General features: G+C 27.8%; 2 protein-coding genes across 7 annotated transcripts in view; one reads left to right on the top strand and one right to left on the bottom strand.

The window, feature by feature from the left end:
- Positions 1-5,541: 5,541 nt before the first annotated feature.
- LOC107456789 (zinc finger protein 888-like) lies at positions 5,542-6,180 on the bottom strand. The gene has a single exon (XM_043042423.2). It carries the CDS (start codon positions 6,178-6,180, stop codon positions 5,542-5,544), a length of 639 nt encoding a protein of 212 aa, XP_042898357.1.
- Positions 6,181-6,866: 686 nt separating this feature from the next.
- The window catches only part of LOC107456790 (serine/threonine-protein kinase 11-interacting protein), a 56,444-nt gene continuing 35,960 nt past the window's right edge, over positions 6,867-27,350 (top strand). For 3 of the 6 annotated variants that reach the window (XM_043042414.2, XM_043042409.2, XM_043042413.2), the window contains exons 1-13: positions 6,867-7,293; positions 10,330-10,523; positions 10,606-10,773; positions 12,088-12,195; positions 13,528-13,596; positions 13,675-13,804; positions 15,026-15,129; positions 15,839-15,970; positions 17,729-18,065; positions 19,557-20,060; positions 22,256-22,428; positions 23,716-23,814; positions 24,558-24,629. In XM_043042414.2, the coding sequence (XP_042898348.1) occupies positions 7,227-7,293; positions 10,330-10,523; positions 10,606-10,773; positions 12,088-12,195; positions 13,528-13,596; positions 13,675-13,804; positions 15,026-15,129; positions 15,839-15,970; positions 17,729-18,065; positions 19,557-20,060; positions 22,256-22,428; positions 23,716-23,814; positions 24,558-24,629 (2,157 nt within the window). In that variant the 5' untranslated portion in view covers positions 6,867-7,226. The remainder of the gene's footprint in view (positions 7,294-10,329; positions 10,524-10,605; positions 10,774-12,087; positions 12,196-13,527; positions 13,597-13,674; positions 13,805-15,025; positions 15,130-15,838; positions 15,971-17,728; positions 18,066-19,556; positions 20,061-22,255; positions 22,429-23,715; positions 23,815-24,557; positions 24,630-27,350) is intronic. The other 3 variants (XM_043042410.2, XM_071180133.1, XM_043042412.2) reach the window with 2 other exon arrangements.

Here is a 27,350-nt window from a genome sequence, read left to right as displayed (position 1 = left end):
ATTACAGTCAAAAAGATAAAATCTTAAAGAATAATACGATTCAGGATTTTTACAAACTTAAGGATCATTCCTACTGAATGTGATTCAACCGTTCTACTTATAATACACCAATCAAATTCTAACTTTCTAAATGTATGTTTTATATGAATTTTTGTATTGGTACTCGTTAAACTGTGCTACCGTAAAGTGCTCGACTTCGCGTGCAGGTCGTCGGGCTACCGAAGCGGGGGTGCCATCCCCTCTGCAGAGGATCAAAATTGTGATGGCATGTCTTCGGATCATCCTCAGGGATGTTTCCCAGACCGTCGCCAATAGCCCATTGTGCAGCTCTAAGTGCGACGTAAATGAATAACAACAATATGAATTTTTATTTTGATGAAAAGAGGTCAAAAAACTGTCGATACAGCGTTGGAAAATGTCATGTACTGAAATGAAAAGTTTACTTTCAAAACATTTGAGTTCTACACAAAATCGTTTATTTATAACAAAAAGTTCAAACGGCATGTTTAGAACAGTTTGGAGCGTCTTCGAGAGCTCCATGTCGAGTGACTTTCCCATTATCTGTGTTTTTTTCTGTTTGTTTTAATTTTACTCATTCGTAAAAAATACTTCATTTTATAAATTTAAAGTACTTCAATTATAATAATTATATACCATACCTAGGTAAATTATATGAAACCTAAGATTGACTATAGATTGACATACACTGATAAAGAAAAATGAGGGGGGGGGGGTTCATAATAAGTCTATTTAAAAAAGTTTAGTCTAAAAAAGTAAACATTTTATTTTAAAAGAAAATAAAAGAATACCATTACAAAAACTAGCCTATATGTTACCGGTATTGCATGAAAAATTATTTCATACTTTGACGATTTGCCATTTTATGGAGCAGCGCAAATCTTCCTATCGGACTACCAAACAGAAAATTATCTCGTGGACCACCACCTAATTTTTTTTTTTTTTTTTTTTGAGAAGAGGGAATATCCTTCAACTGATTAGGGTAGGAGTTTATATGTCTTCCACCAAAACAAATTTGATTCTCATCCCTTTCAGATCTTAATTAAGAGGCCTCAAAAATGAGATCCCCTCTGAAGAGGATCAAAATTGTGATGGTATGTCTTCAGATCATCCTCAGGGATGTTTCCCAGATCGTCGCAATAACCAATTATGCAGCCCTAGTGCAACGTAAATAGACTGTTTACCCAAACAAATTCAACTAATTTCTATGAAATTTTTAAAAATTGTATTAACTAAAAATTTTGACTCGTTTTAAAAATATTGCGGCAAGTTTTCAAATGAACACACTTATATATTTTCGCTAAAAGTTTTCTTTAACATGGCGACCATTTCCGAGAAATAAAAGTCAAATTATGGTAATAATCAATTAAGTATACCTTAATGATTAAAATAAAAGTGATTTTTTTCAATGTAATTTTTTGTAAGAAAAAAAAATATTTGTCTTTTTTTCTAAAAAATTATCGAAGAGTTGTTAAGACACTGAACTGTCATTGTGAGGAACTGCGGTTCGTTCCCCAGAGGCGGCTTGAAGCCCACCCAGCTTCAGATCGAAGTGTACCAGCGTGTCGGGCAAGTAAAGGCAGTTTGTGAGCAGTGCTGACCAAATTGTCACAATTATGCCGTTGGTCACGAAATTCTGAAGCTTCTTAACCACCATGACACCTTGGCCCACAACGGGCTGCTGCGGGAGTTTACTTTTTATTGCGGATTATTTAATTATTTTAATGTAATGGAATCTTAATCTTTATAACATAAAAAAATTGTGCTTGTATAAGACGGAAAACTGTTTAATAAAACGAATCTTTGACGCTACCCACATTGAAGGATCTCAATAAAATAAGATGTCATAAAATATTTTTAGTTATTTTCAATTTTTAGTAAATTGATAAAATCAAATTTTATAAATTTTTTTTTAAATAATGGCCTTAAGCATTCAGTAGAAAAAAAATCTTTGAGTTTTTCAGCCTGATTTTATCGAATTTCCCTGATTTATGATAGAGCTGGTGATATAATGTTATTATTAATTAAAGCGCCAAATCCTTTACTTGTAGTGTTCTCTAATGTTAAGTAAATTAAAATGAAATGATATTATAAATTTTGGAGAAAACAGGATATATATCAAAAACAGAATACTCAAAACGTGCTGCAAAGTCTAGCGAATGTTCTGAACTTTTAATCTAATGATCGTATTATTATCAGACACTAAAATGCAATCTTAACGGCTTGCAAAGATAACGATAAATATGTTAATTAATTTGTGGAGGAGATATTTGAGTACGAACGTACTTTCTTTGAATAAACACATCTTTTTCTTCCACATGTATTCGAATTCTTTATCATAAAAATGCGGGTGATAGCTAAAATTTAGAAAACATGGTTGTAATAGTTAGAAGAGATTGAACTAATTGGATGGCTTCAATAGTTAGAAAAGGTTATATTAGAAGATATCTCGAAAGTTTCGTTCACTTAATTTTAATTTTACTTATATTGCGTATTTTAACTTATCGGTGGAATTATTTAAGCTCCAAAAAAATTTAGCACACATTTATTAAACTTGTTTATCTAAAGATAATTTTTTTAAATAAAATATTTTTAGATTACTTATTTTAATACTGAGAGGAAAGATTTTGAATGTTGAAAGGTATACAGATTTTTACATTTTATTAAACTTATTAATTTTAAAAGACAAAATCTGAGATTTCAGTAGAATTGGTCTAATAATTTTAAAGTAATAAAATTTAAAAAAAAAAAACCAGACTTCAAATTTTTTATTTATCTAGAACTATTCGAATAATTGTGACAAAATTTTGCATCTTGTTTTTAAAATTCATAATTTGGGACAATGTAAAAATATGTATAGTTGACATTATATAATTGTTCAGCTTATTACTAAAATATTTAACAATGAATTATCTTAAAAAATTATATTTTTCACCAAATTTCTTTCCAAAAAGTGAGTTTTAAAATAGTAGGCAAAACAATTTTCTTCACTTTATTTCACTTTTAATAAGTGCAACTAAATATTAAAAAAAAAGGAAAAATAACACTAAAAGGGGCCGATTTTCGACTGCCCTCCAAGCTAAACAAATAATCATCTGTTTTCCTTCAATGTGTAAAGACAATAAAAATAATCCCATATAAATGATTATGTTAGATAATATTTGGAAAAAAAAGGAAAAAAACACCTAAGGAGTTTTAAGAATAATTGTTTTGGTTCAATTAAAGGTAAAACTTTTAAAAGCTAGAAATGCTGTGAGAATATTTTGTATACACATATTTAAAGAAAATTATATTTAAAATAGCAATTATAATCTTCAGTAAATCTTATAAACTAAATATTTTAACACAAAATTAAAACAATAAAACTCTTCTAACTATATTCTTTAAAAACTCTAAAATGGGGAAATATTAAGAGAGATTTTTTAAAGTTTTTCTTATAAAATATTTTAGTATTTTAAGACTGGGTGTTTTTGCTTGATTTTAATCAAATGTTTGAAATCAATTAAAACTTGATTGTACTACATCTTTAATAATTAGCATATTGAATAAGAACAAATCAGTGTATGGTATTTTTGTTGAAATTAGAATCTAAGTATGACTATTCAACAGCTAAACGTTCAGGTCAAATACTCAGTATTCAGCAAAAGAAAAAAATTATTATTTCTTGCATAATTAGTACATCGAATATTTCTTAGGAATGGAATAAAAAAACTATGGCTAGTTAACACAAATGACCATCATGTACCCCTGTGTGAATAATATCCCACTCTGCTGTGAGATCAGAAGCCAATGTGTTAACTTAATGTAAACAGTAACACACTTCCAAAAATGAAGAAAACTTTACTTTAACAGTTAGCTTGTTTATCATGCTGGACAGGAAAAAGAGAGCACTGGAAAAATAACATCTTTTTTTCTTTTTCAAAATACTCTCATTTTTATTCTGTTACATATTTGATATACCTTTGATGTGATTTGTAGTCTTTGATGTATTTCAACTGTTGTGACACCCCAAAAAGATTTTACATTTTCCTCAGAAAATAACGATCCCATATTTCCCTTTTGATTTATGAAGACCTTGAACAATAGGTGTACATTCCTTGTCCATAATTGTTTAATTTGGTTTGAGACAAGAGAATATTGGTTGATGATAATTTTTTAGTAAGTCTTTTTTATCATATACTGTTATAAACAGCAAGAACAACAGTGCCTCAAAAACTTCATTTTTAAGAAAAAGCTCAAGTTCTATTACAAAATCTGATTGTTTAAATTAATTAAAAGAAAAATTAACAATCAATGTAATTATTCTGAAATTATTTTATAAAAAAGAATAAATTACTCTTTGTATATCAGATTTACTAAAATAATAATAGTAAAAAGAAAAAGAGAAGGAAAAAAAAAAGAAGAAAAATTTTTTTCATTTAAATGTCTTAATACAGTTACTATTTTGTCAATATTATAAACATAATTTATTTAGCATTTTAATTTTAAAATATGAAACACTGTAGGAAAATCGTGCTTTATTCCTTTATTTTTAATAAAACATATGCTTTAGTCTTTTCTAAAAAAGGCTCTAGAGTTTATTATTATTTTGTTTATTTTGTATAAAAAATATTTAATTTTGAAGCTATACAACAAAAACCTTTTAGTTCATCTTGCCACCAACTTAATAAATACAGATAAACAACACCTCTTTTAAAACGCAATTCTTTCGCAAAATAAATAAGTTTTTTTTTCATAACAAATAATAGTTATAACAGATATTTGAATCAGTTAAAGTTCTATATTTTCTTCTAACATCTTTTAATGAAAGTTGAGATTACTTTGAAATGAGAGGGAAGTTCAATTTTTAATTTCCTTTAGGTGTTTTTAAAATCCTATTATCAAGTGTACTTAAACATTTTTTTTCCTTAGTAGTTCTACCTTTTATTTGCTACTTTTTAAAATCAGAACTTTTTTCTCATTACATTTTAAAAGTAATATTTCCATTTACAGTCACTACTAACTCATTTTTGTTTATCTTATGAGGCAATATTTTTCAATACTAGATTTTGTTTATCAAAACATAAAAGTAATTATAAGTATGAGCTTAATTTATGACTCATGAGATATCCAATTTATCATTTGATCCTAGTAAACATTAAGGCAATATCATTTAGAATAATTTAGATTACAAGAAGAGACTTAGTTACTTAATTTACAAAAAAAAAATTGAAAATTTGACAATGATTTAGCCATATTTTTATTTTCGGATTGTCGTGTTATTGCATACAGAGCATAGCTGGACAATTCTTATCTCACTTGTGTTATTTTAATGAATGAACGCTTGGCTTATAGCTTACGTTCTTTTAAATTTAACACATTATATTTATTTTTTAANTAAACATCGTGGCGGACAGGTTGTCCCAGCAACATACACAGGCGTCGTCACAGACCGAACTGAGGAGAAAAACAGGTGCAGTTAGGTCTGCAATCGTGATTGTCCTTATCGCCAACTGGCGACGTAAGTTTGCCACATTTCGGCGTTTAGCTTGAAATCGGCTCAAACGCAGCAGCCGCTGCAACTTTATCACACATACTACATGAATAAGGTTTCTCTCCAGTATGAAGGAGCAAATGTTTTTTTAAATGAGCTATCTGTGTGAATCTTTTATTACACAAACTGCATGAATAAGGTTTCTCTCCAGTATGAAGAAGCAAATGACTATTTAAATGAATTTTCCGTGAGAATGATTTATCACACATACTGCATAAATAGGGTTTTTCTCCGGTATGAACAAGAGAGTGTTTGTTTAAATTATATTTCTGCCTAAAAGATTTTTCACATATACTGCAAGAATAAGATTTCTCTCCAGTATGACCAGCTAAATGTCTATTTAAACTTTGTTTATGCGAGAAAGTTTTATCACACACACTGCATGAAAAAAGCTTTATCTCACTATGAACAAGAGAGTGTTCTTTCAAATGACTTATCCGTAAGAATGCTTTGTCACAAACACTGCATGAATAAGGCTTCTTTCCAGAGTGTAAAAGAGAGTGCTTACTTAAACTGGATTTCTGCGTGAATGTTTTATCACACTCACAACATGAGTAATGCTTTTCTCCAGAAAAAACAATCGAGTGCTTATTTAAACTATCACTCGATGTAAACGTTGTGTTACACATTGTATAAATAAGGCTTCTCACAAATATAAATAAGAATGTATTTAATTTAAATTATTTTTGGTGTGAATGTTGTGTTACAAATACTGCATGAATAAGAGTGCTCTCCAGAATGAACGAGATCAAATTTATTTGGGTGAGAACATTTAAAAAAAAATTATTACATGAACTACTTCGTTCTAGAATGAAAGAGAGTGTTTATTAAATGCAATTTTTTGTTAACAGTTTCTTCCCTGGAAAGTTCAAAACCCTTGTTCAGTACACATTAGAAAAAACGTGTGAATCAATCAAGTGCTACAAATGAAAACATATAAAAAATTAAGCGAATTACAGGTTTATTAGGTATCAGGGACTACAATAGGAACATATATAGTCTACAATAAGTATAGAGACATATTACGACTTTTTAGATATAATCACAATTTATTTGTTTATATTGATATTGTAAAATGAGAATTAAACGCTTTTTGCACACTTACGTTTGAAGTTCTTCGCAACATTGTAAACAAAGGGTCATTCTTACTACATGCAAAAAAATCGCAGAAGCAAATTTGGGCAAGCTTACAAAAATTTAATTGGTGAATTTTTCATGGATAATTCTCATCTGCGAATTTTTTACTTCCAATGAGAACTTTTCCACACGTGCTCTGATCAAAGATGAAAGAAATAAATTTTACAAAAGTAGTAAGTGGGAAGCGTTTCTAATTTTTTAAAGTTTTTATTTAGACTTATGTAATGGCAATGATATACCTTTGTTTATTTGGAAAATGGAAATGACGAACTTGCTAAGCGAGGCCAGAAGAAGGCGATTTTGATCAATATTGTCACATGGTTATTACGAACTTTTTTGTGTCCCGAAATTCGTCACCTATGATGCACAAGGAAAAGTCTTTTGTCATTTGTTATCAGTAGAATCTAATGTTTGTGTAACTAGAAATCGTCTGTTAATTATCTTCACGAACAAATCTTGCACAATCTCATTAATAAATTAATCATTAACATTCGTGCTTATTATTTCTGGAATGATATTGACCTGAAACTATCAACGTATGATTATGTCTCTCGATACTAAGTTCTCTATCGCTTCTAGGCTGGCTCAGTTTTTGCGAAGAAATGGTAAAGTATATTATATTTCTAAGAGAATAAAAATTCTAAATTATTTGAAATGTTTAACTGATAATCAGGCAATTAATGCTTTCCAGTTAACATCAGTATATCCTATATTCATGTCCTTAAAAGGTCTTTTAGTTTAAATTTGTTTCATTAAAAAATATGTATTTAATTGCATCATTGAAATTCAAATAATCTTACAATTTGTATTATTTTTTTAATTTTATTACGTGATTGTACAATTTCCAACATAAAAATCAAAATAATATGTTGTATGCAACGTTTATTCTTTTTATAATTTAGTGATAAATGACCTTATATGTGGAAGTTATAGAGTTTTTGTAATCGAATTTATTCATTTTTGCATTTATAAAAAAAAAAAAAATTATTTTTTACTTTGCAAATTTTTATTAAGTTTTAGAATTGAATAATATTAAAAAATATAACATTTTAAATTATTGTTGTTGAAAAATTAAACCTATGTCATTCTAAAATTATAAAGTTCACCCTACATTTTCTCAATGCCTCGTTTTCACATAAATGACTACTTGCAGTTCTAAATGTGTAGTGAAGTTCCAATTAGACTGCTCTAAAAAATGTAATTTTTTGATATTAATGTGTGTTCTAGCCAATATATTGTTTGAAATGTACTACAACAGACATATCAAAAGCATCCAAACGCTCTTTTTTTTTTTTATAAAATATACATAAATAAATTAATAAAATAAAAAAAATATGTTTTTAACTGTTGTTTGTTAGTTATTGCTTCTTTAATTGTGAATAAAAATTTAGATCAAATAGTATTATAGTTAAATTATAAACTGTTACCACCTATATTGAAATGTAGAAATCACAATTGCTAAATTTTTTGTTATTTATTCTTTATCTGAAATCCTAACTTGCCTGTCAGTATTTTGTTAAGAGAATGCTGTATGAGGAACTTTTTATGGCAAATTCTCTTACACCTCCATAAATAATTTAAATTATAAAAAAATTTAGTTCATGCATATCTAGAGTGAGCTATGAAGTTCAAATCCTGGGGAAAAAATGTCAAAATGAAAAAAAATTATGAGAGGGTAACTTGAAGGATTACACAATTGTTCTCCTCCAATAATTTGTTTGAATTTTTTTCCTCAGCAATTGAAACCTTATGGCCTATTCTAGGCTTGTCTGAACTCATTTTTTCTATACTTCAAATTAGTTATGGTGATGAAACAAAATTTTCAATGAAAAGTTTCTCTTGTGTTATGAGGTCCTCTTAATACAGCTATTTCTATTTTGGTCCATCCAGCATTAATATCTTAGTTTGAATCTTTTGTTAATCTACGAATGTAAGCCATTTAATAACCCTTTGTTTATAGAAAATTCAGTTCTTTTCAAAACTCCAAAATCTTATGTAAAACAGGGTGGCTTAATAAAGTTGAACATTTATTGATCTTGAAATATCAATGCATTGTAAGCAATGAGATAGATATGAATATCTCTGTATCAATTTACCTTAACAAATTTCCCTTTTCAAATTCTATCTTGATGTTAAAAGCAATTAATTTTGCATTTTTTCATATTTATCATATTTTCTTTACAAATGAAAAGTTTTATATTATTATATTATTATTTTTAGTTTTATATTATTATATTATTATTGTAACCAAAGAAAAAGAATAAGTTTGCTGTTTTTCTTTGTGATGTTCTCTCGATTCATCTTTTTCATTTTTATCTGGAACAAGTTTCGAGATATTTTTAAAGAGGGTACTGAGCTATTTTATTTGCTTTTTTAATATAAAACTTTGGCAAAAAAAAAAAATGCAGATGCTGTAATAATCTGCAGCTCTTGCTGCTTTAGAGAATTTGTGCTACATTAGTGATCTTCAAAATTAAATATTTTCTACTTGGTGGTCTATTTAGATCAAATGGTTAGTGACCACTGTTCAGCAATATTGAGTCTGTTTACACTTTACCCCATAATAAATGCAACATCGACAAATAGATACGCCTGAAATTTAACTCTTTTTTGCATGATGATGGAAATTTTCATCATAACATTTAGTAAGCATAAAATTGTACTCAAAACAGCTGTACTATACCAGGGGTCTGCCCAGGCCTAATTTATTACCGTTTAGCTGTACCTTCGCAAATTCAACTTTAGGAAAAATGGTAGTTTCACAAATTCAACTTTACAAAAAACGAGAGTTTCACAAAATACTTTTTCTTAAAATTTTATTTGTGTATCCCTTAAGAAACGATAAATTCATATTTTTACCATATTTTTGTGTTGATTTTTTAATATAATTTTTAATTTTTCACAAATTATGTCTAAATTTTCACAAAATAGGTACTTCTCAGCAAAACCTAGACAGACCCCTGTATACATTGGTTGTAACTGGCAACTTTTTTCATGACTATTACATAATAAGGAATGTAGTTGTCAAAAGAAATCAAGTGTGGCAATCATTATAGCTGGTTTGAACTTCTCATTCTGCTGTTTGCTGTGGTTGAAAGAAACCTTCAATTTCTTGAATATTTTTTTATTACTAAACAGATTTTTTTTATTGTTAATAAAAGTGAAAATGAATTGAAAAAAGGTTTGTTTTTGTGTTTCTGCTATTTTCTGTGCAATTTATATCAAGTATCCCAAATAATTCTCCCAAAACCATGTGACAGAAATTTGCATCACTGTGGAGATTACTAATGTATGACAATTTTTTATTGACTTTTAATGTTTTTTTTTTTATTATCATCAGGAATAAAAATGATGCAGTGACATATTATTTTTTTTTATACTGAATTTGCATGATGGATATTTCCATCTCAAATATTTATTCTAGGGTTTTTTTAAACGTTTTTCCTTCCATCTAGAGCATGAATTATATCACACTGATTTATTTCGCAAAAAGAAAAAAATCATGCGATAGAAGGATTAAAAGATTTTTTTGGTTATAGGAAGTTTGTTATTGTTTAAAACTAGGTTATCCATCTAAAAGATTCTTTTCTGTATTTAATCATTTTTACAACAGCATTTAATCTTATTTTTTTACGTTTTAGGTGCAAAAGTGATTAATGGCTCTTGCAAGCTATCTCTTACAACATCAGCACTTTGTTTACTTAACACATTGTTTTGGGACTTGCTTGATGATGAGGGCCGATTCTCATCACATTTGTTTCTTCCAGAAGATGTAGAAATTTCTGAAGACATTCAATTTCTTTATTCATTTATAAAGCGGACAACCACTTTAAAAGTAATCATATCGAAATTTACATTTGAAATTAGAGTTTTTTTTTTTCCATATGTATTTAATTTTGTTTTAATTGATATTTTAGCTTTTCCATGGTGTTCAAACACTTCGTGGAGGAGTGGATTTGTCATACTTTACAAGTCTCACTGTCTTAGAACTAAGAAAGATTCCTGCACACTTATTAATTGGTTTAGATCTTTTGTCTGATCAGCTCAAAGTGTTGATATGTTCTCGTAGCATATACCTTATGAAGGTTAGTTATGTTCTGATATTGGTAAAGCAAAGTAGTATAAAGGCTTGAAAATGCCTGCAAATTATGCATCAACTTGTAAGTTTAGTTAAATAGTCGTATAAAATGTAAACAGATGTGTTTCCTTAGAAATAAAATTGCAATATAATAATAATAGTTTAGATATTCTGTCTTATCGGTAAAGTGCTTTAATATGCTTTTAAAGCTTATACCTGTTGATCATTATTAGTTTATAGTATTAAAGCTATTTTTGCAAGAACTTTTAATATGCTTTTATAATAGATATTTTAACAAAAATAAAGTGCATTATTTTTGTTAAAATATCTATTATAAATTGCAAATATTGTCAGAGCACTGTGAAAATGCCAACCCACAAAATATAGATTTCTTTCAACCCAAGTGTATATAGATTTCTATCAACCCAAGTGAATATTGATTTCTATCAACCCTAGTGGATATAGATTTCTATAAGCCAACCCACAAAATCTAGATTTCTATCAACCACCAGTGCTTTTTCATTAAAAAACTATAAAACATTTTATAGTTGCAATCTAGTTTAATTGATATTAAATTCCAAGCTACTTCATGCATCATTTTTAAATTAGTGAAGGCTGAATAATTAATAAATAAAAAAAAGATAATTTTCTTTAAAAATTTAAGTTACTGTAATTTTTTTCAATAATTGATGTAAAGGAGTAGTGTTAAATGCAACCTAATTTTATAATTATATGAAGAACTGTTAAAATATGGTATCAAATTAAGATAATTAAATTAACATTTAAACTACTTCAATCACATATTGGACGAGCACTAGAAAGTAGCATTCTAATTTTTGCTATCAAATATTGTTTGGTATGAATACTAAAATCAGTTCTTAAATGATGATATATTGGTTTAAAAATTCTAAAGTAAATAACACGAAGCTAATTATTTAATTAAAAAATTAGTTGTAAAAACTTTTTGCTTTCTGGTATATTATATTAAGTTTAATTTCTTAATATTTAAATTATTCTTGTAGTTTTGTATAATATTTATTGCTAAACAATTGTATTGATCTTTTTAAAGTTTTTTCTTCATTTTGTCCAGTTTTTTCCCGATGAAATTCCAATTCATTAGTATTCTATATGTGTCCTTGTATTTAAAAGTTCATTAAGGTATATTGCCTTATCAACTAGGACCTTTTAAATGCTCTCAAATCAAATTAGAACATTGTAAACATAATATAATTATTTAAAGTTATTTATTACATGATAAATTTCATCTTGGGCATTATTGATTGTTACTTTTATATTGACTTTTCCATTTTTTTTCCATTAGGAATTATTTGGCTCTTCCATGGATGGTTCTACTGTGAAAACGCACTGGAATGAATTACTAGAATTAAACTTATCATATAATTATCTCGAATGTCTAGATAATTCTTTGGTGAGACTTTACAATTTCTAATAAAAGAGTTATAGTATGCCTCTTTTATATTGATATTGTTGGAAGTTTTTGTAACTATATTAAAATTATTACAATATGATTTGTACTACTCTTAATCTCATTGAAAAAATAAATAACCAACCATAATACTTTATTTAAACTATTTGAATATAATTATATTTTTACCACTGAAATAGGTGTTAACAGATTGTAAATTTGAGAAGATGTGTTTTCTAAACCTCTTTTGAGCATTTTTTAAATTATAGATTTTTGTTTTTAATCTTTTAATTAATATGTATTATTTGAATGTTTTCAGGAAAATTTTATTATTTTTATCTAGTATTGTTTTGTTCTAATAGCTATATAATGTTGAAAAATGTATTTCTAGGTTTTGTATAAAGAAAAATACTAGTGTTGATGTAATTATAGCATATGGTTGAGCCTGAACTCAACAGGTGTCACTCAACTGACATAACATATCAAAATTAGTTGTTTGTTTTCATTAAGATCTTCCGTTTATAAGTTTCTCAAAATCTTGCACTGAGCTGTCAAATGGCAAAGCCATCACATTGTGTGTCGTAAGCAAGAAATCTGCACATATTTTTATTTTCCAGCAATTTTTAAGAGTTAATTTTCAAAAAATTTATTGTTAGCATTGATATATGTAAATTTCATAATATCTTAAGTTCAGATAGGTGGTTTTTTTATTCTTTTTCCTCTTTGATAACAAGTGATTCTGCTTTCCTGTGTGCAGAAAGTTCATTGTAACAGTGGAGTGAGAGAGATTCATTAAGCCATATTGTCTTCCTACTTGCAATTAAGGCTGATAGATCTTAATGTGACAGTTGATATCAGTCGAGGCTATTTTCCTTTTTAGCTAAGAATTGTACTGCATTTGAAACAATGTTTCATGTGCTAACTATGGCCAGTAAACTCTGTACTCTATGAAAAAAGCAAGAAAATGGTTGAATCTGAAGATAATATTCTTGTTTCATTGATTCTGCAACAAATGATTGCCTAAGTGATTCAGTGAGCTGTTAAATCTTTTAATTTGAATTGCACAGCTATGAGTCGTTAAACTGCACTATTTTGAGTTCATCTCTCCTACCTTTCATCTTTGTTATTCCACCAAAATAATAGGATGTTCAAACTTTGTTTTAATCGTCCAGTTTCCAAGTCAATTATTGGATATTATGTCACACATATAAACTCATTTTGGATCTTATTTTTACATTTATTTTCAAAAGAAATTATTTATTTAATATTATAGTAATAGTTTTCTAATTATTGTTTTAAAATAATTTTTCATATGCATTTTAATGGTTATTTCAGAAAAGTTTGCCTAATCTTGAAGTTCTTAATCTCAGTCATAATCACATAAGAAATTCTGATGAAATTAAGGTAAATTTATTTAGTTTATTTGTTTTATTGAGTTCCTAATTTTTTTAAAGCTTATTTTTGTAATATTTTTTTTTTCAGGTCCTGAAAAGTCTAAAATTTGTAAATATGAGTTTTAATGAGCTTAATTGTCTTCCGGTCTTTAGTACTGAAGGCTGTCGCTTTTTAACTAAACTTTATTTGAGAAATAATAACTTAGAAAATCTCTGTGGTAAGTTAAGTTTTAGATGCTTTTTTTTATTTTTGTAATGTAGTTAATACTATATAATACTGCAATGAAAAGTTCTTGCATTTTTTAAAATTTATTTACTCATTTTTTTGTGACACCACAAAATGTGTATTGCAAAAATATCCTTTGTCACTGTAAAACTGTTTAAATGTAATCCTTTTTTTAAAAAAAAATTCATGAGAAATAATAAGTAAAAATCAAATAACTTTTTAGTTACTAATCTTTTCACCAAGTTACGAAATTTATATGTCATTAAGCTGAAAAATATAATGGTAAAATAAACTCTTGATTATCTGCAAAATTTGGGGGTAAATTTACCAAAGAATACCTTTGACTCTTTTTCATCATTTTTAACACACAAATAAATGAAATTAACAGGGGTCAAAGTCCTTTTATAAATCCTTTATTTCCTACGCATTTTTAAAAGCCTTAAAAAACATCCTATATTGTCCTACATCACCAAAATAGTCCTATCAGTCTTATTTTTTCCAAAAATATTGATATTGAAAATAGTGCTAAGCTACCCAACAAAGGAAAAGGTATACATTGTGCTATGTAGACTAAAGTAAAAAGCAACGGGAATAAAACACAAATGAAAGTACATAAATTAACGTACTTTAGTTTCAGTTCTAAAAACCAAAACCTTCATGTCAAAAAAAATGACTGAAGTTTTTTTTTTTTTTTCGGTGTTTAGACACTCAGGAAAATTTATGTTTGTAAAATAACTATAGTATGCCAATTTATGTTCTTTCAATTGCGCTTTATTGATATTGTTTTGTGCTTTAGTGCTAAGATGCTTTTAGGAACTCTTAGTCAACATTTGAAAGCAAATTTTTATCCAGAGCAAAAGAGTTTTATATTGTAATTACTCATTTTCTTTTAGAGAAATTGTCTTTAAAGAACAAAATGTTGCATAATTTACGGATTTTACTTGTGTACAAAGTATGTAAAATCTATAGTAATGAAGCTTGCCAATATGTTGCCTCAAGTAATAATTCTAGATTCTGTTGACAAAGTTACAGATGAGTGGAATCTATGTGTAACTATTAAAGTTATTTAAATGGTTATTTAAGTTTTTCTTAAAAATAAGTTATTCTGGAACTTAAAACTAATGGATAAACTCTATTTTGAAATTTTGTAAATTTTATTGACTTTTTAAAATTTATTCATTTCTGTTCTATTAATATTCTACATTTTTTATAGGTTTGGAATGCATTTTTAATTTGGAAGAATTTGATGTGGCCTTCAATCTACTTTCTGAGTATTCTGTTTTGAATCCATTAGAAAAATTAAAATCACTAAGAATGGTTAGTTCATTTAATATGGCTAATATTTCCATTTTACTAATAGTCTGAGAACCAAAATCACAAGCAAGTTATGCATACTTTTTCTTAGCTTAAACAAAATTATTGTAATATCAGTGTAGTGCATGTGTACTGCTCTGCTAAGCAAAATAATTTTGTGGGCTAATAAATAACCTAAGAAGTAAATCATTCTTGTATGTATCTTTGAATTGCAAAGTTTAAAATTTTTTACTTCATTCTAAACTATGTAACTTTAAATAGCGAAATCTAATTGAAATTGATCAAAAAGCATTAAGTCAAAAAAGTATGCGCAGTAGCAGTTGCAAATTTTTATTTAAGCAAGCTTTATTAAGCAAAAGCTTTATTAAAAAATATTACTGATAACTTTAAAGGAAAGCGGGACTAAAAGCATTAAAATCTGTTCAATTGCTATGGAGGATGAGAGGATGGGTGATTATTAGAAATCCCATTGACCATATCAAGTAATGAAACTGGTTTTGATGTGTTTTTTTATGCTGTCTTACTCACTGATGATTTTACAGATTTTTAATAAAATTTTTGTTTATTCCTCTTTTGAATATTTAATTTGTGTTCTGTATTTGTATACTATTCTCTTCAATTTTGACAAAGACTCTAAAAATAAAGTGCACTCATTGCAGAACAGTTCATAGAATATTCTTTTTAATGTAACCGTGGCTCTTTTCTTTTGTAGCTGAATTTGGAAGGCAACCCAATATTCTTCCACAATCGCCATACAATTCTTGTGTCTGACTATATCAATCCAGCTGTATTGAATAGAGGACTTCATCTTAATGGAAAGCTTTTTGCTGTGCCTTGCATTCAGGTAATAAGAAGAGAAATTAATTCCCAATCTATTATTCATGCTATTATTTTTGGATCGATAGGTTTTATAATTGTGAATAACTTTTGAAATTAGCAAGTATTTGAGAATATACTATCAAAAATGTGACGAGTGAAAAAAACCATCAATTTATTACATCCTATTGATAGTTAATCATCTATATCTCAAACTAAGGCCGGGTGTTCAACTTTTCATCTTTTCCATTCAATAAACTAGTTTTACTATGCATGACACCTTGTTATTCTAACTGACTCAACAACATTACTTTCCGGAGAAATCTTGCAAATATTTTAGGAAACATCTTTGCATATTTAGGCGTAATTTAACGGTGGACCGAAGTTTTACAATTTCTTAAAGTTAGTGAACAATAATTTAGCACAACTTTTTTGGTACAGCATAAGTATATGAATGATACTAAATTAACTATAATTACCAATTTACCTATTGTCCAACTTTTTAAACAAAATATACAACTATATACAGGTTCAACAAACCATGTACAGTTTTATAGAAAATGCCATATTTATGGAAGCTTAAGTTCAATATAAAAAAAAAAGATAATAATTTGAATCAATGTAAAGCACAATTTAAGTGAATTAAAACATGACTAAAATTGGTTTGAGGAAATAATTTCGGACATTATTGTCCAGCTTTGAAGCAAATATGGAACAGCAATTACATCAATGAAATCAAATAACATTTTATCTATTTATGAAATAAATAATCTTACACCAAAGTAAAATCAATTAAATAGCGTATTTTACTGATATTATTTTACTTAAGTCATCAATAAAGTAAATTTAAATAGATGTAAATTAATTTTGAATATTAAATATTAAAAAAGTTGATAATAAAGACCAGCTTTTATAAATGTAAGCTGGTCTTTTTAATAAAAAATGGCCTTTTTCAGAAAAGACAGTTATTTTTGAAACCCTATTTTAAGTATTACAAAAATTAGATCGCAAGTTTTTCTTATTTTGAACCAGGGGTCCCCAACCTTTTTGTACCTAAGAGCAAATGCCAGAATATCGGTCGAATGGCGGGCACCATTTATTTCTTTAAGATAAATTCATAGTTGGTAGACATAGGTAATACTACACACTACATATAATGCACACAAAATTTAATTTTAAAAGTTAATTCATTATATGAATATAATTAGTATTAATATTCTTGTGTAAAATAAATGATTACTAAATTGCTTTCAAAACATACAAAGTATAGTCAGTATAGAAGTCAGCTATATTTTGCTTTGTGCTTTTATATCTGTGGGGATGCAGGTCGTTTTCCTGGCGATTTCTATTTTGGTTGTGTTTATCATCAATATTGAAAAAGCAAAAAAAAATAAACAAATAAACAAAAAATTTTATAGCATTTAATGGGAAAATGAAAAACTGAAATATTTTATCATTGGGCACAAGCAGCGGGCGCACTTAGACCTATCGACGGGCGCCATGGTGCCCGCGGGCATAGGGTTGGGGACCCCTGTTTTGAACTATATAGTTGCTTTTTTTATATTTTGACTATTTTCCTAACTTAGTATTTTAGCTTGCGATGAAAACAACTTAACAGTTATGAACTAAAGCTCACAAAAGCTATACAAATAGCATTATTTGCAAAGCATTATTTTATCTGAGAGCAGAGACTTCGAACTACAGGCTTGAGATATTGGTGTAACCATTAAGTACTTTGAAATAATTAGTATTCAAATTTATTCTAAATATTTTAATTTTCTTTTAGTCACCTTTAGTATCTGATCTCAGTGGATCTAGTGCTTTTAATCATCAGACCTCCATCAACACTGTTGTAGGAGATGCAGATAGCACAATGCGTGCTCCTGTAAGAAGTAGTAGAACCAATTATTCCAGCAGTTCATCTGTATCTGATCTGGATGAAAACAGTGTTTCATCTGTAGCTAGTCAAAAAGATAGGAAGTCTTTAGTCAACAAGAGAAAACCTCGAAAAAAGAAACGGAAGTCTCGAACGTCGACAAGTACTCCTATACAAAGGGAAGCACTTATTCAAGAACCTGAAGAACACGACAAAGAAGATCTCTCTAAAGATCTTGGCAATAAAGGTAATTTTTCTTTTTTTTAATCAAAATTTGTAACATAATGGTGAAAATGTCTGCACATTTGCCACCATTAAAAATATTGAAATACTCAATTCACACAGATTTATTCTACTAGACTTTGAAAACTACATTTCTTTAGGACCCAGGGCTATTGAATTTTTAGTTCTTTTTTTTCATTAAAAACAGATTCAGATGTAAAATAATGTAAATCTGTGATCTAAAGGCATGCATAAAAAAGAAATATCGCCACTTCTTTGAGATTCCATATCGAGTCCTGATAGTAAGTGTTTAGCATTCATTTTCCCTGCTCTGCAGATTTGATATTCACTTGTAGGAAGGATGCCAATGCTGTTTAGAGGTTCTGCTAAACAATCACGAGCGGGATATGTGACTATAGTCTTTTCAATTATGTATATATATATATATAACAAACTCTCTTTTTTGAGGATATAATCGTGTGGGATGATGAAAAGATTGTCTTTTATTTTCCGGATTTTTTAAAAAAATATTATCCTTTTTTTCCATTATTATTTTTCTTCCCCCTCCCCTTTTTTTTCATATGTCTGTAATTTTCCTTTGTTTTATCTTCATTTTGAAATATATATATATATATATATATATATATATATATATTGGATAATTTAATTTACATATCCATTACATTTACATGAGATTATTAGGATTTAGATTATTTAGAAATAGTATAGAAGGTCAATCTTTAATATTCTAACTATATTCAACATGGTCTACCTCTCTCTCTCCTTCCTTCTGGATTTTGAAAAGTAATTTTTTCTACTGAATTAATGTCATATCTTCAGATAAGACCAAGACCTTTCATTTGTTGAATTTTAATAAATTTCACTAAATTTGTTTGCCTGAATTTGTTGTATAGTTTAAAGTTGTATCTTATTCCCCTTCACTGAATCAAAAAATTCTTCTAAAGNGGTGGCGGAATATTTTTATTTAATAGAATTATAATTGTTTTAAACTTAATTAGTCATAGACAATGTTACGTTCTATGAATTAATAAAACAAATGAGAACAATAAACTTTCAAGATAAATTGGAAAATAATATTTAAAAAAAATATATTTAGCAATTTATTGCTTTTTGTATATTTCAGATTTTGGAAGTGAGTAGTTATTGGTTTTTACATATGCTTATATATATATATATTTATTTATTTATTTATTTTGTAAATAATATTAATATAGTATGTAGTGGAAAAAATATACACATAAATCTTACCTATAAATGGATCTTACATCAAAAAGGCAATCATAAAGTTTTCCCACTTTTTGTAAAGATTTAGATATTACAGTATTGTGTATGAACTAACTATAGTAAACTGAGCTTTTTTTATCATAACAGTTTTAAGTTGAGAACATTTGTCGTATTAAGAGAGTAAAATTCAAATTAGGAATCCTTAAGCTTACTTTTCTTTTATTATTATCATAAACATGCTTTCATTTGATAAAATCTTATTATTATTTAGAAAATATTACTGCTCACATTAAGGCAAGACAAGCCATTGAAGCAAGAAGACAAGAACGTGGTGAAACCTGGCTAATACCTGATCTCTCTCATCAAACATTAACTGTCACACCCCCAATAGTACCCTTCAATACACCAGTTGTGAGTTCCATCCCTCCTCAAATGGTCTCCGATGCAGATCTAGCCTCAAAACTTACAGACTGCTTCACACTCACAACCGAAATCTCACAATCTCCCGGCTCTGCTACTATACCTATTGCAGCTTCACCTTCTGCTGCAGAAATGGTGGAAGTGTTAGATATTGTCAAAGAATGTGGTTCTGAACTAGTGCCACCTGATCGGACAAGATGTGGTTCAAAAGAGAGCGATGACATAGAAATTTTGCCTTCTGAATCTAGTAGTTGTGGTGATTTATCTGCCAGCAAAGATAACTTGTCTGAGTGTGATATATATCGTGGTTCAAAATCTGCAAATGCCGATGATGAAACTTTGTCATCAGAAGAGGGTAAAGTATTTTTTTAATTAATTTTTTCAATTGATGATTGAAATTAATTCAAATTGCAATTAATCATTATTGTTCAACAGTCCTCGTTTTGTTTATTTTAAAATTAAATAATATTTAGGACACAAAATTAATGTTGGTATGGTAATCATATACTTCTAAAATCTGACTCACATCACCATGAAATAATAATCAGTGGTCCCTCATACTAATTTATATCAATCATTTGTTAAAGGGTACAGTTTTCTTGATTTCATGTTTTGAGCTGTATTTTTAGCATAAAATTTTTGATCTGTGTTTCTCCATCATAATTTTTATCACTGCTTACAGGGTTGCCATTCCACAGGGAAAACCTGGAAAGTGCAGGGAATTTAAAAATCACCTAAAATACAGGGAATTTTTAGTTTTTCTTTGCAAACTGGGAAAATACATGAAATTTTGTTCCTTATTTTCGTCTTTTAAAAATGGTGACCACTCAAAACACAATCTATGGCATATTTAACCATGATATTTCCTCTATACTAAACTAATTAATTTACTCTAGCATTATTTGGTTTACATATGTTCAGCTGTATCTTTTTTCTCGTAGTTTCTCTGGTAATTGAATTTAGTAAAGCTAGTACAATATAGCTCACACAAAAGCGCAGTGATAATGTGTTTCCTCTTAATATATTGTGTATAATATCTACAGGGAAAACACGGGGAATTTTTTTTCCAGATTAGAGTGGCAACCCAGGCTTATTCTTTGTTCTTTTTCATCTAATTTGTCCCTCAGTGGACTGATCGTAAATACACAGTTCCCAGAAGAACACCAAAGTCAAGCATCACTGGCTGCGATTAGTAAGTGGGTGAGTGACCACTTTGATTAGCCTGCGTATCGACCGAGAGTGTGCGGTATCCGTCCTTGTTAAACTGTTCTACCTTAAAGGGCTCGACTTCGCCTGCAGTTCGTCGGGCTACTAAAGCAGGGGCATCATCCCCTTTTGCAGAGGATCAGAATTGCAATGGCATGTCTTCAGATAATCCTCAGGGATGTTTCCCAGACCGTTGCCAGTAGCCCATTGTGCAGCTCTAGTGCGACATAGATAAAGTACCTACCTACCTTTTCGTCTAATTTGATAACTTTTTTTACTTATATTTATTTTAATACTCTATTTAATAATAGTAAATGTTTAACATTTGAACCAGTTTTTTAAAACATAATGATTAAATTTTAATTTATATGAAACTTAGTTTGCATTATTTAAATTTTTATAAAAATTGAAATATTGTACATTTGTTCAATTTTTTTATTTATTTATTTTTTTTTTTTTTGTTTCTCAAACGTTTAAGTATTATTGTTAAACCTGTTTCTTATTTACCTCTGTGCAAATACTCCATTTTATTATAAAGAAACTCCATAACTTTTTGTGTCCTCTCTTTTGTCACTATTATAAGTATATCAAAAATTTAAATATTTGCCTAATTAAAAAAAAATTACAATTTAAAATAAAAATATTTCCTGCAAAATTTACAATGATACAAAAAACCTCTTAGTCATATTAAAACTATATGCTACAAATTTTTAAAATAAAACATGTTTAAATAAAATTCACTTACTGTATTTTGCTAAAAATATTGTAAAGAAGAGAATTTTTACATTATAAATGATATTTCAAAAGAAAAACTTAGCCTAATCCATTTTTTATTATTCATAACCTGCACTTAGCTTTTCGTTGTATGTGTATGGAATGAATTATTATTATTATTTTACATTTTTTCAATAATTATTACACTTGTACATTTGTTGTATAACTGTATTTATCCAGATGATCAAAGAATTTTAATTTTTCACTACTGATGCTTAAAAACAGTTTTATTCGTGCATGTGACACAAATGTTGTGTATTCTATATTTTATGTTGTGTATTCTATATTTTATGTTGTGTATTCTATATTTTATCTTGTTTTGTTTTCTTTCTTTATTAAATAATGTTGTGTAGAAAAAATTTTATTTGAAACTTAAAGTTTACAATTCTGACGTTTTGAAGCTGAAATTTACTATTTTGATTTTTTTTAAAAATAATTTCATTCCTAACTTTAATTTTTTTTTAAATTGTCATATGTAACTTTAATTTTTTTAAATAATATTGTTATTTTTATTGCCTATTTCTAGAACTTCTACGCAATATATTAAAATTGTTTTATTTATGAATTTAGAATCTGAAGACAATATTTTCTTTGTTGAAAATGAGGTTGGTTCCAAAAGACAAGCTCTGTCAGTTACTTTAGGACCAAAATATCTGAGAGAAAAAGATGTAATTACTGGAAAATATTTAGAGAACTTAGATATGACAAGCTTGCTTTCCATTTCTTTAGGCTCTAAGGAAGAGGTTTGTGTGATATTTCTTGATAAAGTATTTATATTAATAAATAATTAAATATGCTTTAACTAATGATGTTCAAATTACAGTAATATGTTAAACTGATTCAAGTTCAGTTAGAATGAAATTAATTATGAAATAGGCTGCATGCGTACAGGACACAAAAAATAAACGAACCACCCTGAATAACTTTTGATCTAATGATCAGATTTTCAAGTTCTAGGACTCAATCTTAATGGTTCGAGGAGGTGTCTTCAAATATTCTAAATTAGGGCAAATAGTATTTTTAGTTATGAAATCAGGCACATAAATGTACTTTCTGGGAAGTACAGTCTGACTAGTTTGGTCAGTAGAGCAGTTCAACATTTGCACCCCTTAATGTTAAATGTTTTTTTATAATGCACGTTTTCAAAAAGCATAAAAACTAATCAATCAATTATTTAATAGAGTTTGAGTTCATGTGCTAGCTATTTACATTTTTCAAAGTGGTTTACTGGAAGTTGATTTACTTTTATTTATAGTAATGTAGTTGCCAATTTAACTGAGTTTCTGTTCTTAAATTGTTTTAAATTTATACTAAAATGTGAAGCTTGCTGCTGAAAAAGTTATATGAGTTCATGACGCTATCAAAACAAAGTGTTGTTAATTGTATTATAGCCACTTTGTTAATAATTTTCCATCATTCCATTTTTGCAAAATGTATAAAATTCCATCAAATGAAGTTGATTGGGAATTTTTAAGTAGTTTACTATAAAATTATTATCAAGTTTTTTTTTTTTTTTGTTGTTAAATATGTTTTGCAATAAATCTGCAGATTTTACAGTCAGTTTTATTACCTAATTGTTTCTATTTTAATTTGCAGTTTTATTTATTTCATATTTAAATGACTTATTTGATTAAAATTTTATGTCACTAATATTTTATAATTCCAAGAAAATGGGAACATTTTTTCAAATACTGCATTTTTAAATCTATTTTTCTATTACTGATAGTATATCAATTGTCTTGTTTAAAATTTTGCTGTAATTAATATTATATGCTATTAAATTTGATTCTGTACAACTTAGAAGCAACATTGAACAAAAATATTGATTGATGATAAATTTTCTGCACACAATTATCTCCTTAATTGCTTTTCAAGTATATTGTTTTAATATTTTTAACTCATACGCATTTTCTCCTTTAACTTCTTTTTTTCAGTTTCAGACATGCGGTTTATTTGTCTTTTAAGTAAATATCTGCATTTTTATATGTTTTTTATTTATAAAATAATTTTGTATATTAATTACCAAACAGGATGGTAAACTTCAGCACAAGATTCATTTGGAATTTGATACATTAAAATCTACTAAGCAGAAGAGACTGTATTTAATGGAAAATTTGGAACGTGCTGAGGTAAAAAAAATTGTGTTTTAAACTGTCATATATATTTTGTTATACTTTATATTAACTTATATCCTAACTCTTCCACATTTTACTGAAGCTTTACGCATTTCTGCCTCTTTTTCCTTCTGTCTGTGCCAATACCCAATCTTCCTCATTTGGGAAATCTCTGCATTAAGTTTTTCTTGTATGAGAAAAACGATAGTACAAAAATGTGGTCTTTAAAAATGCATGCTGTATTAAAATCAGATTACAAATAATCGAATTTTGAAAAACTTAGGAGAAATCCATAGTCATATCATAGGAGAATCTGTAGTTCACTGAAAAAACAATGGCTAATGCAAATCAAGTGTTTCAAAAAGTGATTACTTAATTAGATGTCATAAAAATTTCTTTATATCTTTTCTATATAACTATAACACATATATAACTATAACACATTTACCGCGATGTACTAAGATTCATAACCTTGATCTTTATGGTACAAGAACAGATATTTTGGTTAGGTGGTCAGCTGAACACAAAACACCAAGTGTTTATTCTCTAAGCATGCTTGGAACTCATTTTATCTTCTCGCCAAAAGTATGAAAGTCTGAGTCAGCCTTGCCAGTTAGGGGATAGAACCCCAAACCTGTGGCACAGAAGCATGGAGTCCTACCACTCAGCCACTGAGCCACATATATAATATCTATTCCTTGATTATATGAGTTGTTTTAGTTGTTTGCGTTCTCAACTAATTAGTACTTATATTTTAGGCTCTTTCTAAAATTTTGCAGCCATTTGCTGACGCTAAAACTTTAAAGGATGTTACCCTTGGTGCTCTTGAAGTATGTTTAAACACATTCTTTTTAAATATATTTTGATATTTACATGTTATTTAATTGTTATTTTAAAAATGATCATTAAACTTTAATGAAAATGTTATAATTTGAAATGAATTTTCTTCATTTTGTATTCAAGAATGATTTTGAAAAGTTTTGTTTATTTTTTATATAATATTTTGAGTTTTACATGTACTAAGACAATAAATTTTATTGACTTTAAATTGTAATATCTGCTTTAGTTGTAATGCTTGTTTAAATTTATTTTTTGTACAAAAATGGTTATTTTGCGCCAGTTATTTTTTCTATTATTTAAAACTGCTGTAAAAAATTAATACATTGCTGTGTTGGATTATTTTCTATCTAAATCAAATAGATTTATGTTTTGCAATTACATACGTATTTTCCAAAAGCAATAATTTGATAGAAACTACATTTTAAATAAAATATATTGTTAATTTTTAAATGTGTTATAAATTTTAGTTTTAACTAGAGTATGTTCTCAATATTCTTTAATAAATGTTTTTAAGCATAGCATATTGTGCTACTTCTTTTCTTTTATTTTTATACCAAAAGGATTTATTCCTTGAAGCTCTATGTTTTATATTTTATAAAATTTTTATTTTTATAAATTTTTTATATAATATTATAAAAATAGTTCTATCAATTTTGTAATTTATTACAAAATTATTGTAATTTATTTATTACTTCTTATTTTGAAAAAATAAGTAATTACATATTGTATTAGATAGTTAGATTATTACATTTATACTTAAATCTTATAAAACAGTGAATTTTAAATATGTTTAAAAATCTCTTATGATGATTTTAGTGAAATATCTATTTTTTTCTTAAATGTTCAATACTTAAATGATACTTTTGTTTCAGATCTTGAAGTCTTGTTTTAACCTTTCTCTTTTATTTTCAATCAAATTTATACTTTTTCTTTTATTTTGTTTTTGTTGTAAAATTTATGTTTTTTTTCTTTTCTTTTTTTTTTTTTTTTTTTTTTTTTTTTTTTTTTTNAATATAATAAAATAGAGGGAAATTTCCCTAGGATAAAAACTTAAGTACACAGTTTTGGAGTGTGAATTTGAGCTCCGCCATCGATAAAAAATGTTTTGACTATACTGTTTGAAGCTAAATAAAATAATTTTTTGCCTTCCAACTGCATAGCTCAACAACACTCGACCATGACTACCACCCTTTCATATATATATATATTCTCTTGTAAGAAATATTAATATAGTCTGTAGTGGAGAAAATATATACATTAAATCTTATCTATAAATGGATCTTACATTAAAAAGGCAATCATAAAATTTTTCCACCTTTTGTAAAGATTTAGATATTACAGTATTGTGTATGAACTAACTATAGTGAACTGAGCTTTTTTTTATTATGACTGTTTTAAGTTGAGAATATTTTTCGTATCAAAAGTAAAATTCAAATTAGGAATCCTTAATCTTGCTTTTTTTATTATTATCATAAACATGCTTTCATTTGATAAAATCTTATTATTATTATTTAGAAAATATTACTGCTCACATTAAGGCAAGACAAGCCATTGAAGCAAGAAGACAAGAACGTGGTGAAACCTGGCTAATACCTGATCTCTCTCATCAAACCTTAACTGTCACTCCCCCAATAGTACCTTTCAATACGCCAGTTGTGAGTTCCATTCCTCCTCAAATGGTCTCCGATGCAGATTTAGCCTCAAAACTTACAGACCGCTTCACGCTAACAACCGAAATCTCACAATCTCCAGGCTCTGCTTCTATACCTATTGCAGCTTCACCTTCTGCTGCAGAAATGGTGGAAGTGTTAGATATTGTCAAAGAATGTGGTTCTGAACTAGTACCACCTGATCGGACAAGATGTAGTTCAAAAGAAAGCGATGACATAGAAATTTTGCCTTCTGAATCTAGTAGTTGTGGTGACTTATCTGCCAGCAAGGATAACTTGTCAGAGTGTGATATATATCGTGCTTCGAAATCTGAAAATGCCGATGATGAAACTTTGTCATCAGAAGAGGGTAAAGTATTTTTTTAAATTAATTTTTAATTGAATTTTTCAATTGATGATTGAAATTAATTCAAATTGCAATTAATCATTATTGTTCAACTTTCCTCGTTTCGTTTATTTTTAAGTTAAATAATATTTAGGACACAAAATTAATGGTGGTATGGTGATCATAGACTGCTAAAATCTGACTCACGTCACCATGAAATAATAATCAGTGGTCCCTCATACTAATTTACATCAATCATTTTTTAAAGTTTTGAGCTGTATTTTCAGCATAAAATACATCTGTGTTTCTAGATCATAATTTTTATCATTGCTTACAGAGTTGCCGCTCCACAGGGAAAACCTGGAAAATACAGGAAATTTAAAAATCACCTAAACTGCTGGGAATTTTTAGTTTTTCTTTGCAAACCAGGAAAATACATGAAATTTTGTTCCTTATTTTCGTCTTTTAAAAAATGGTGACCACTCAAAGCGCAATTAATGGCATATTTAACTATGATATTTCAGCTATTCTAAACTATTTAATTTACTCTATCGTTATTTGTTTTAAATATGTTCAACTTTACCTTTTTTAAGTTTCTCTGGTAATTGAATTTAGTATAGTTAGTACAATATAGCTCACGCAAAAGCGCAATGATAATGTGTTTCCTCTTAATATATTGTGTATAATATCTATAGGGAAAACACGGGAAATTTTTT

This window comes from Parasteatoda tepidariorum, chromosome 4, assembly GCF_043381705.1.
Source record: "Parasteatoda tepidariorum isolate YZ-2023 chromosome 4, CAS_Ptep_4.0, whole genome shotgun sequence".
NCBI classification, from domain to species: Eukaryota; Metazoa; Arthropoda; class Arachnida; order Araneae; family Theridiidae; genus Parasteatoda; species Parasteatoda tepidariorum.
This window is presented reverse-complemented; position numbering and strand designations above follow the sequence as displayed.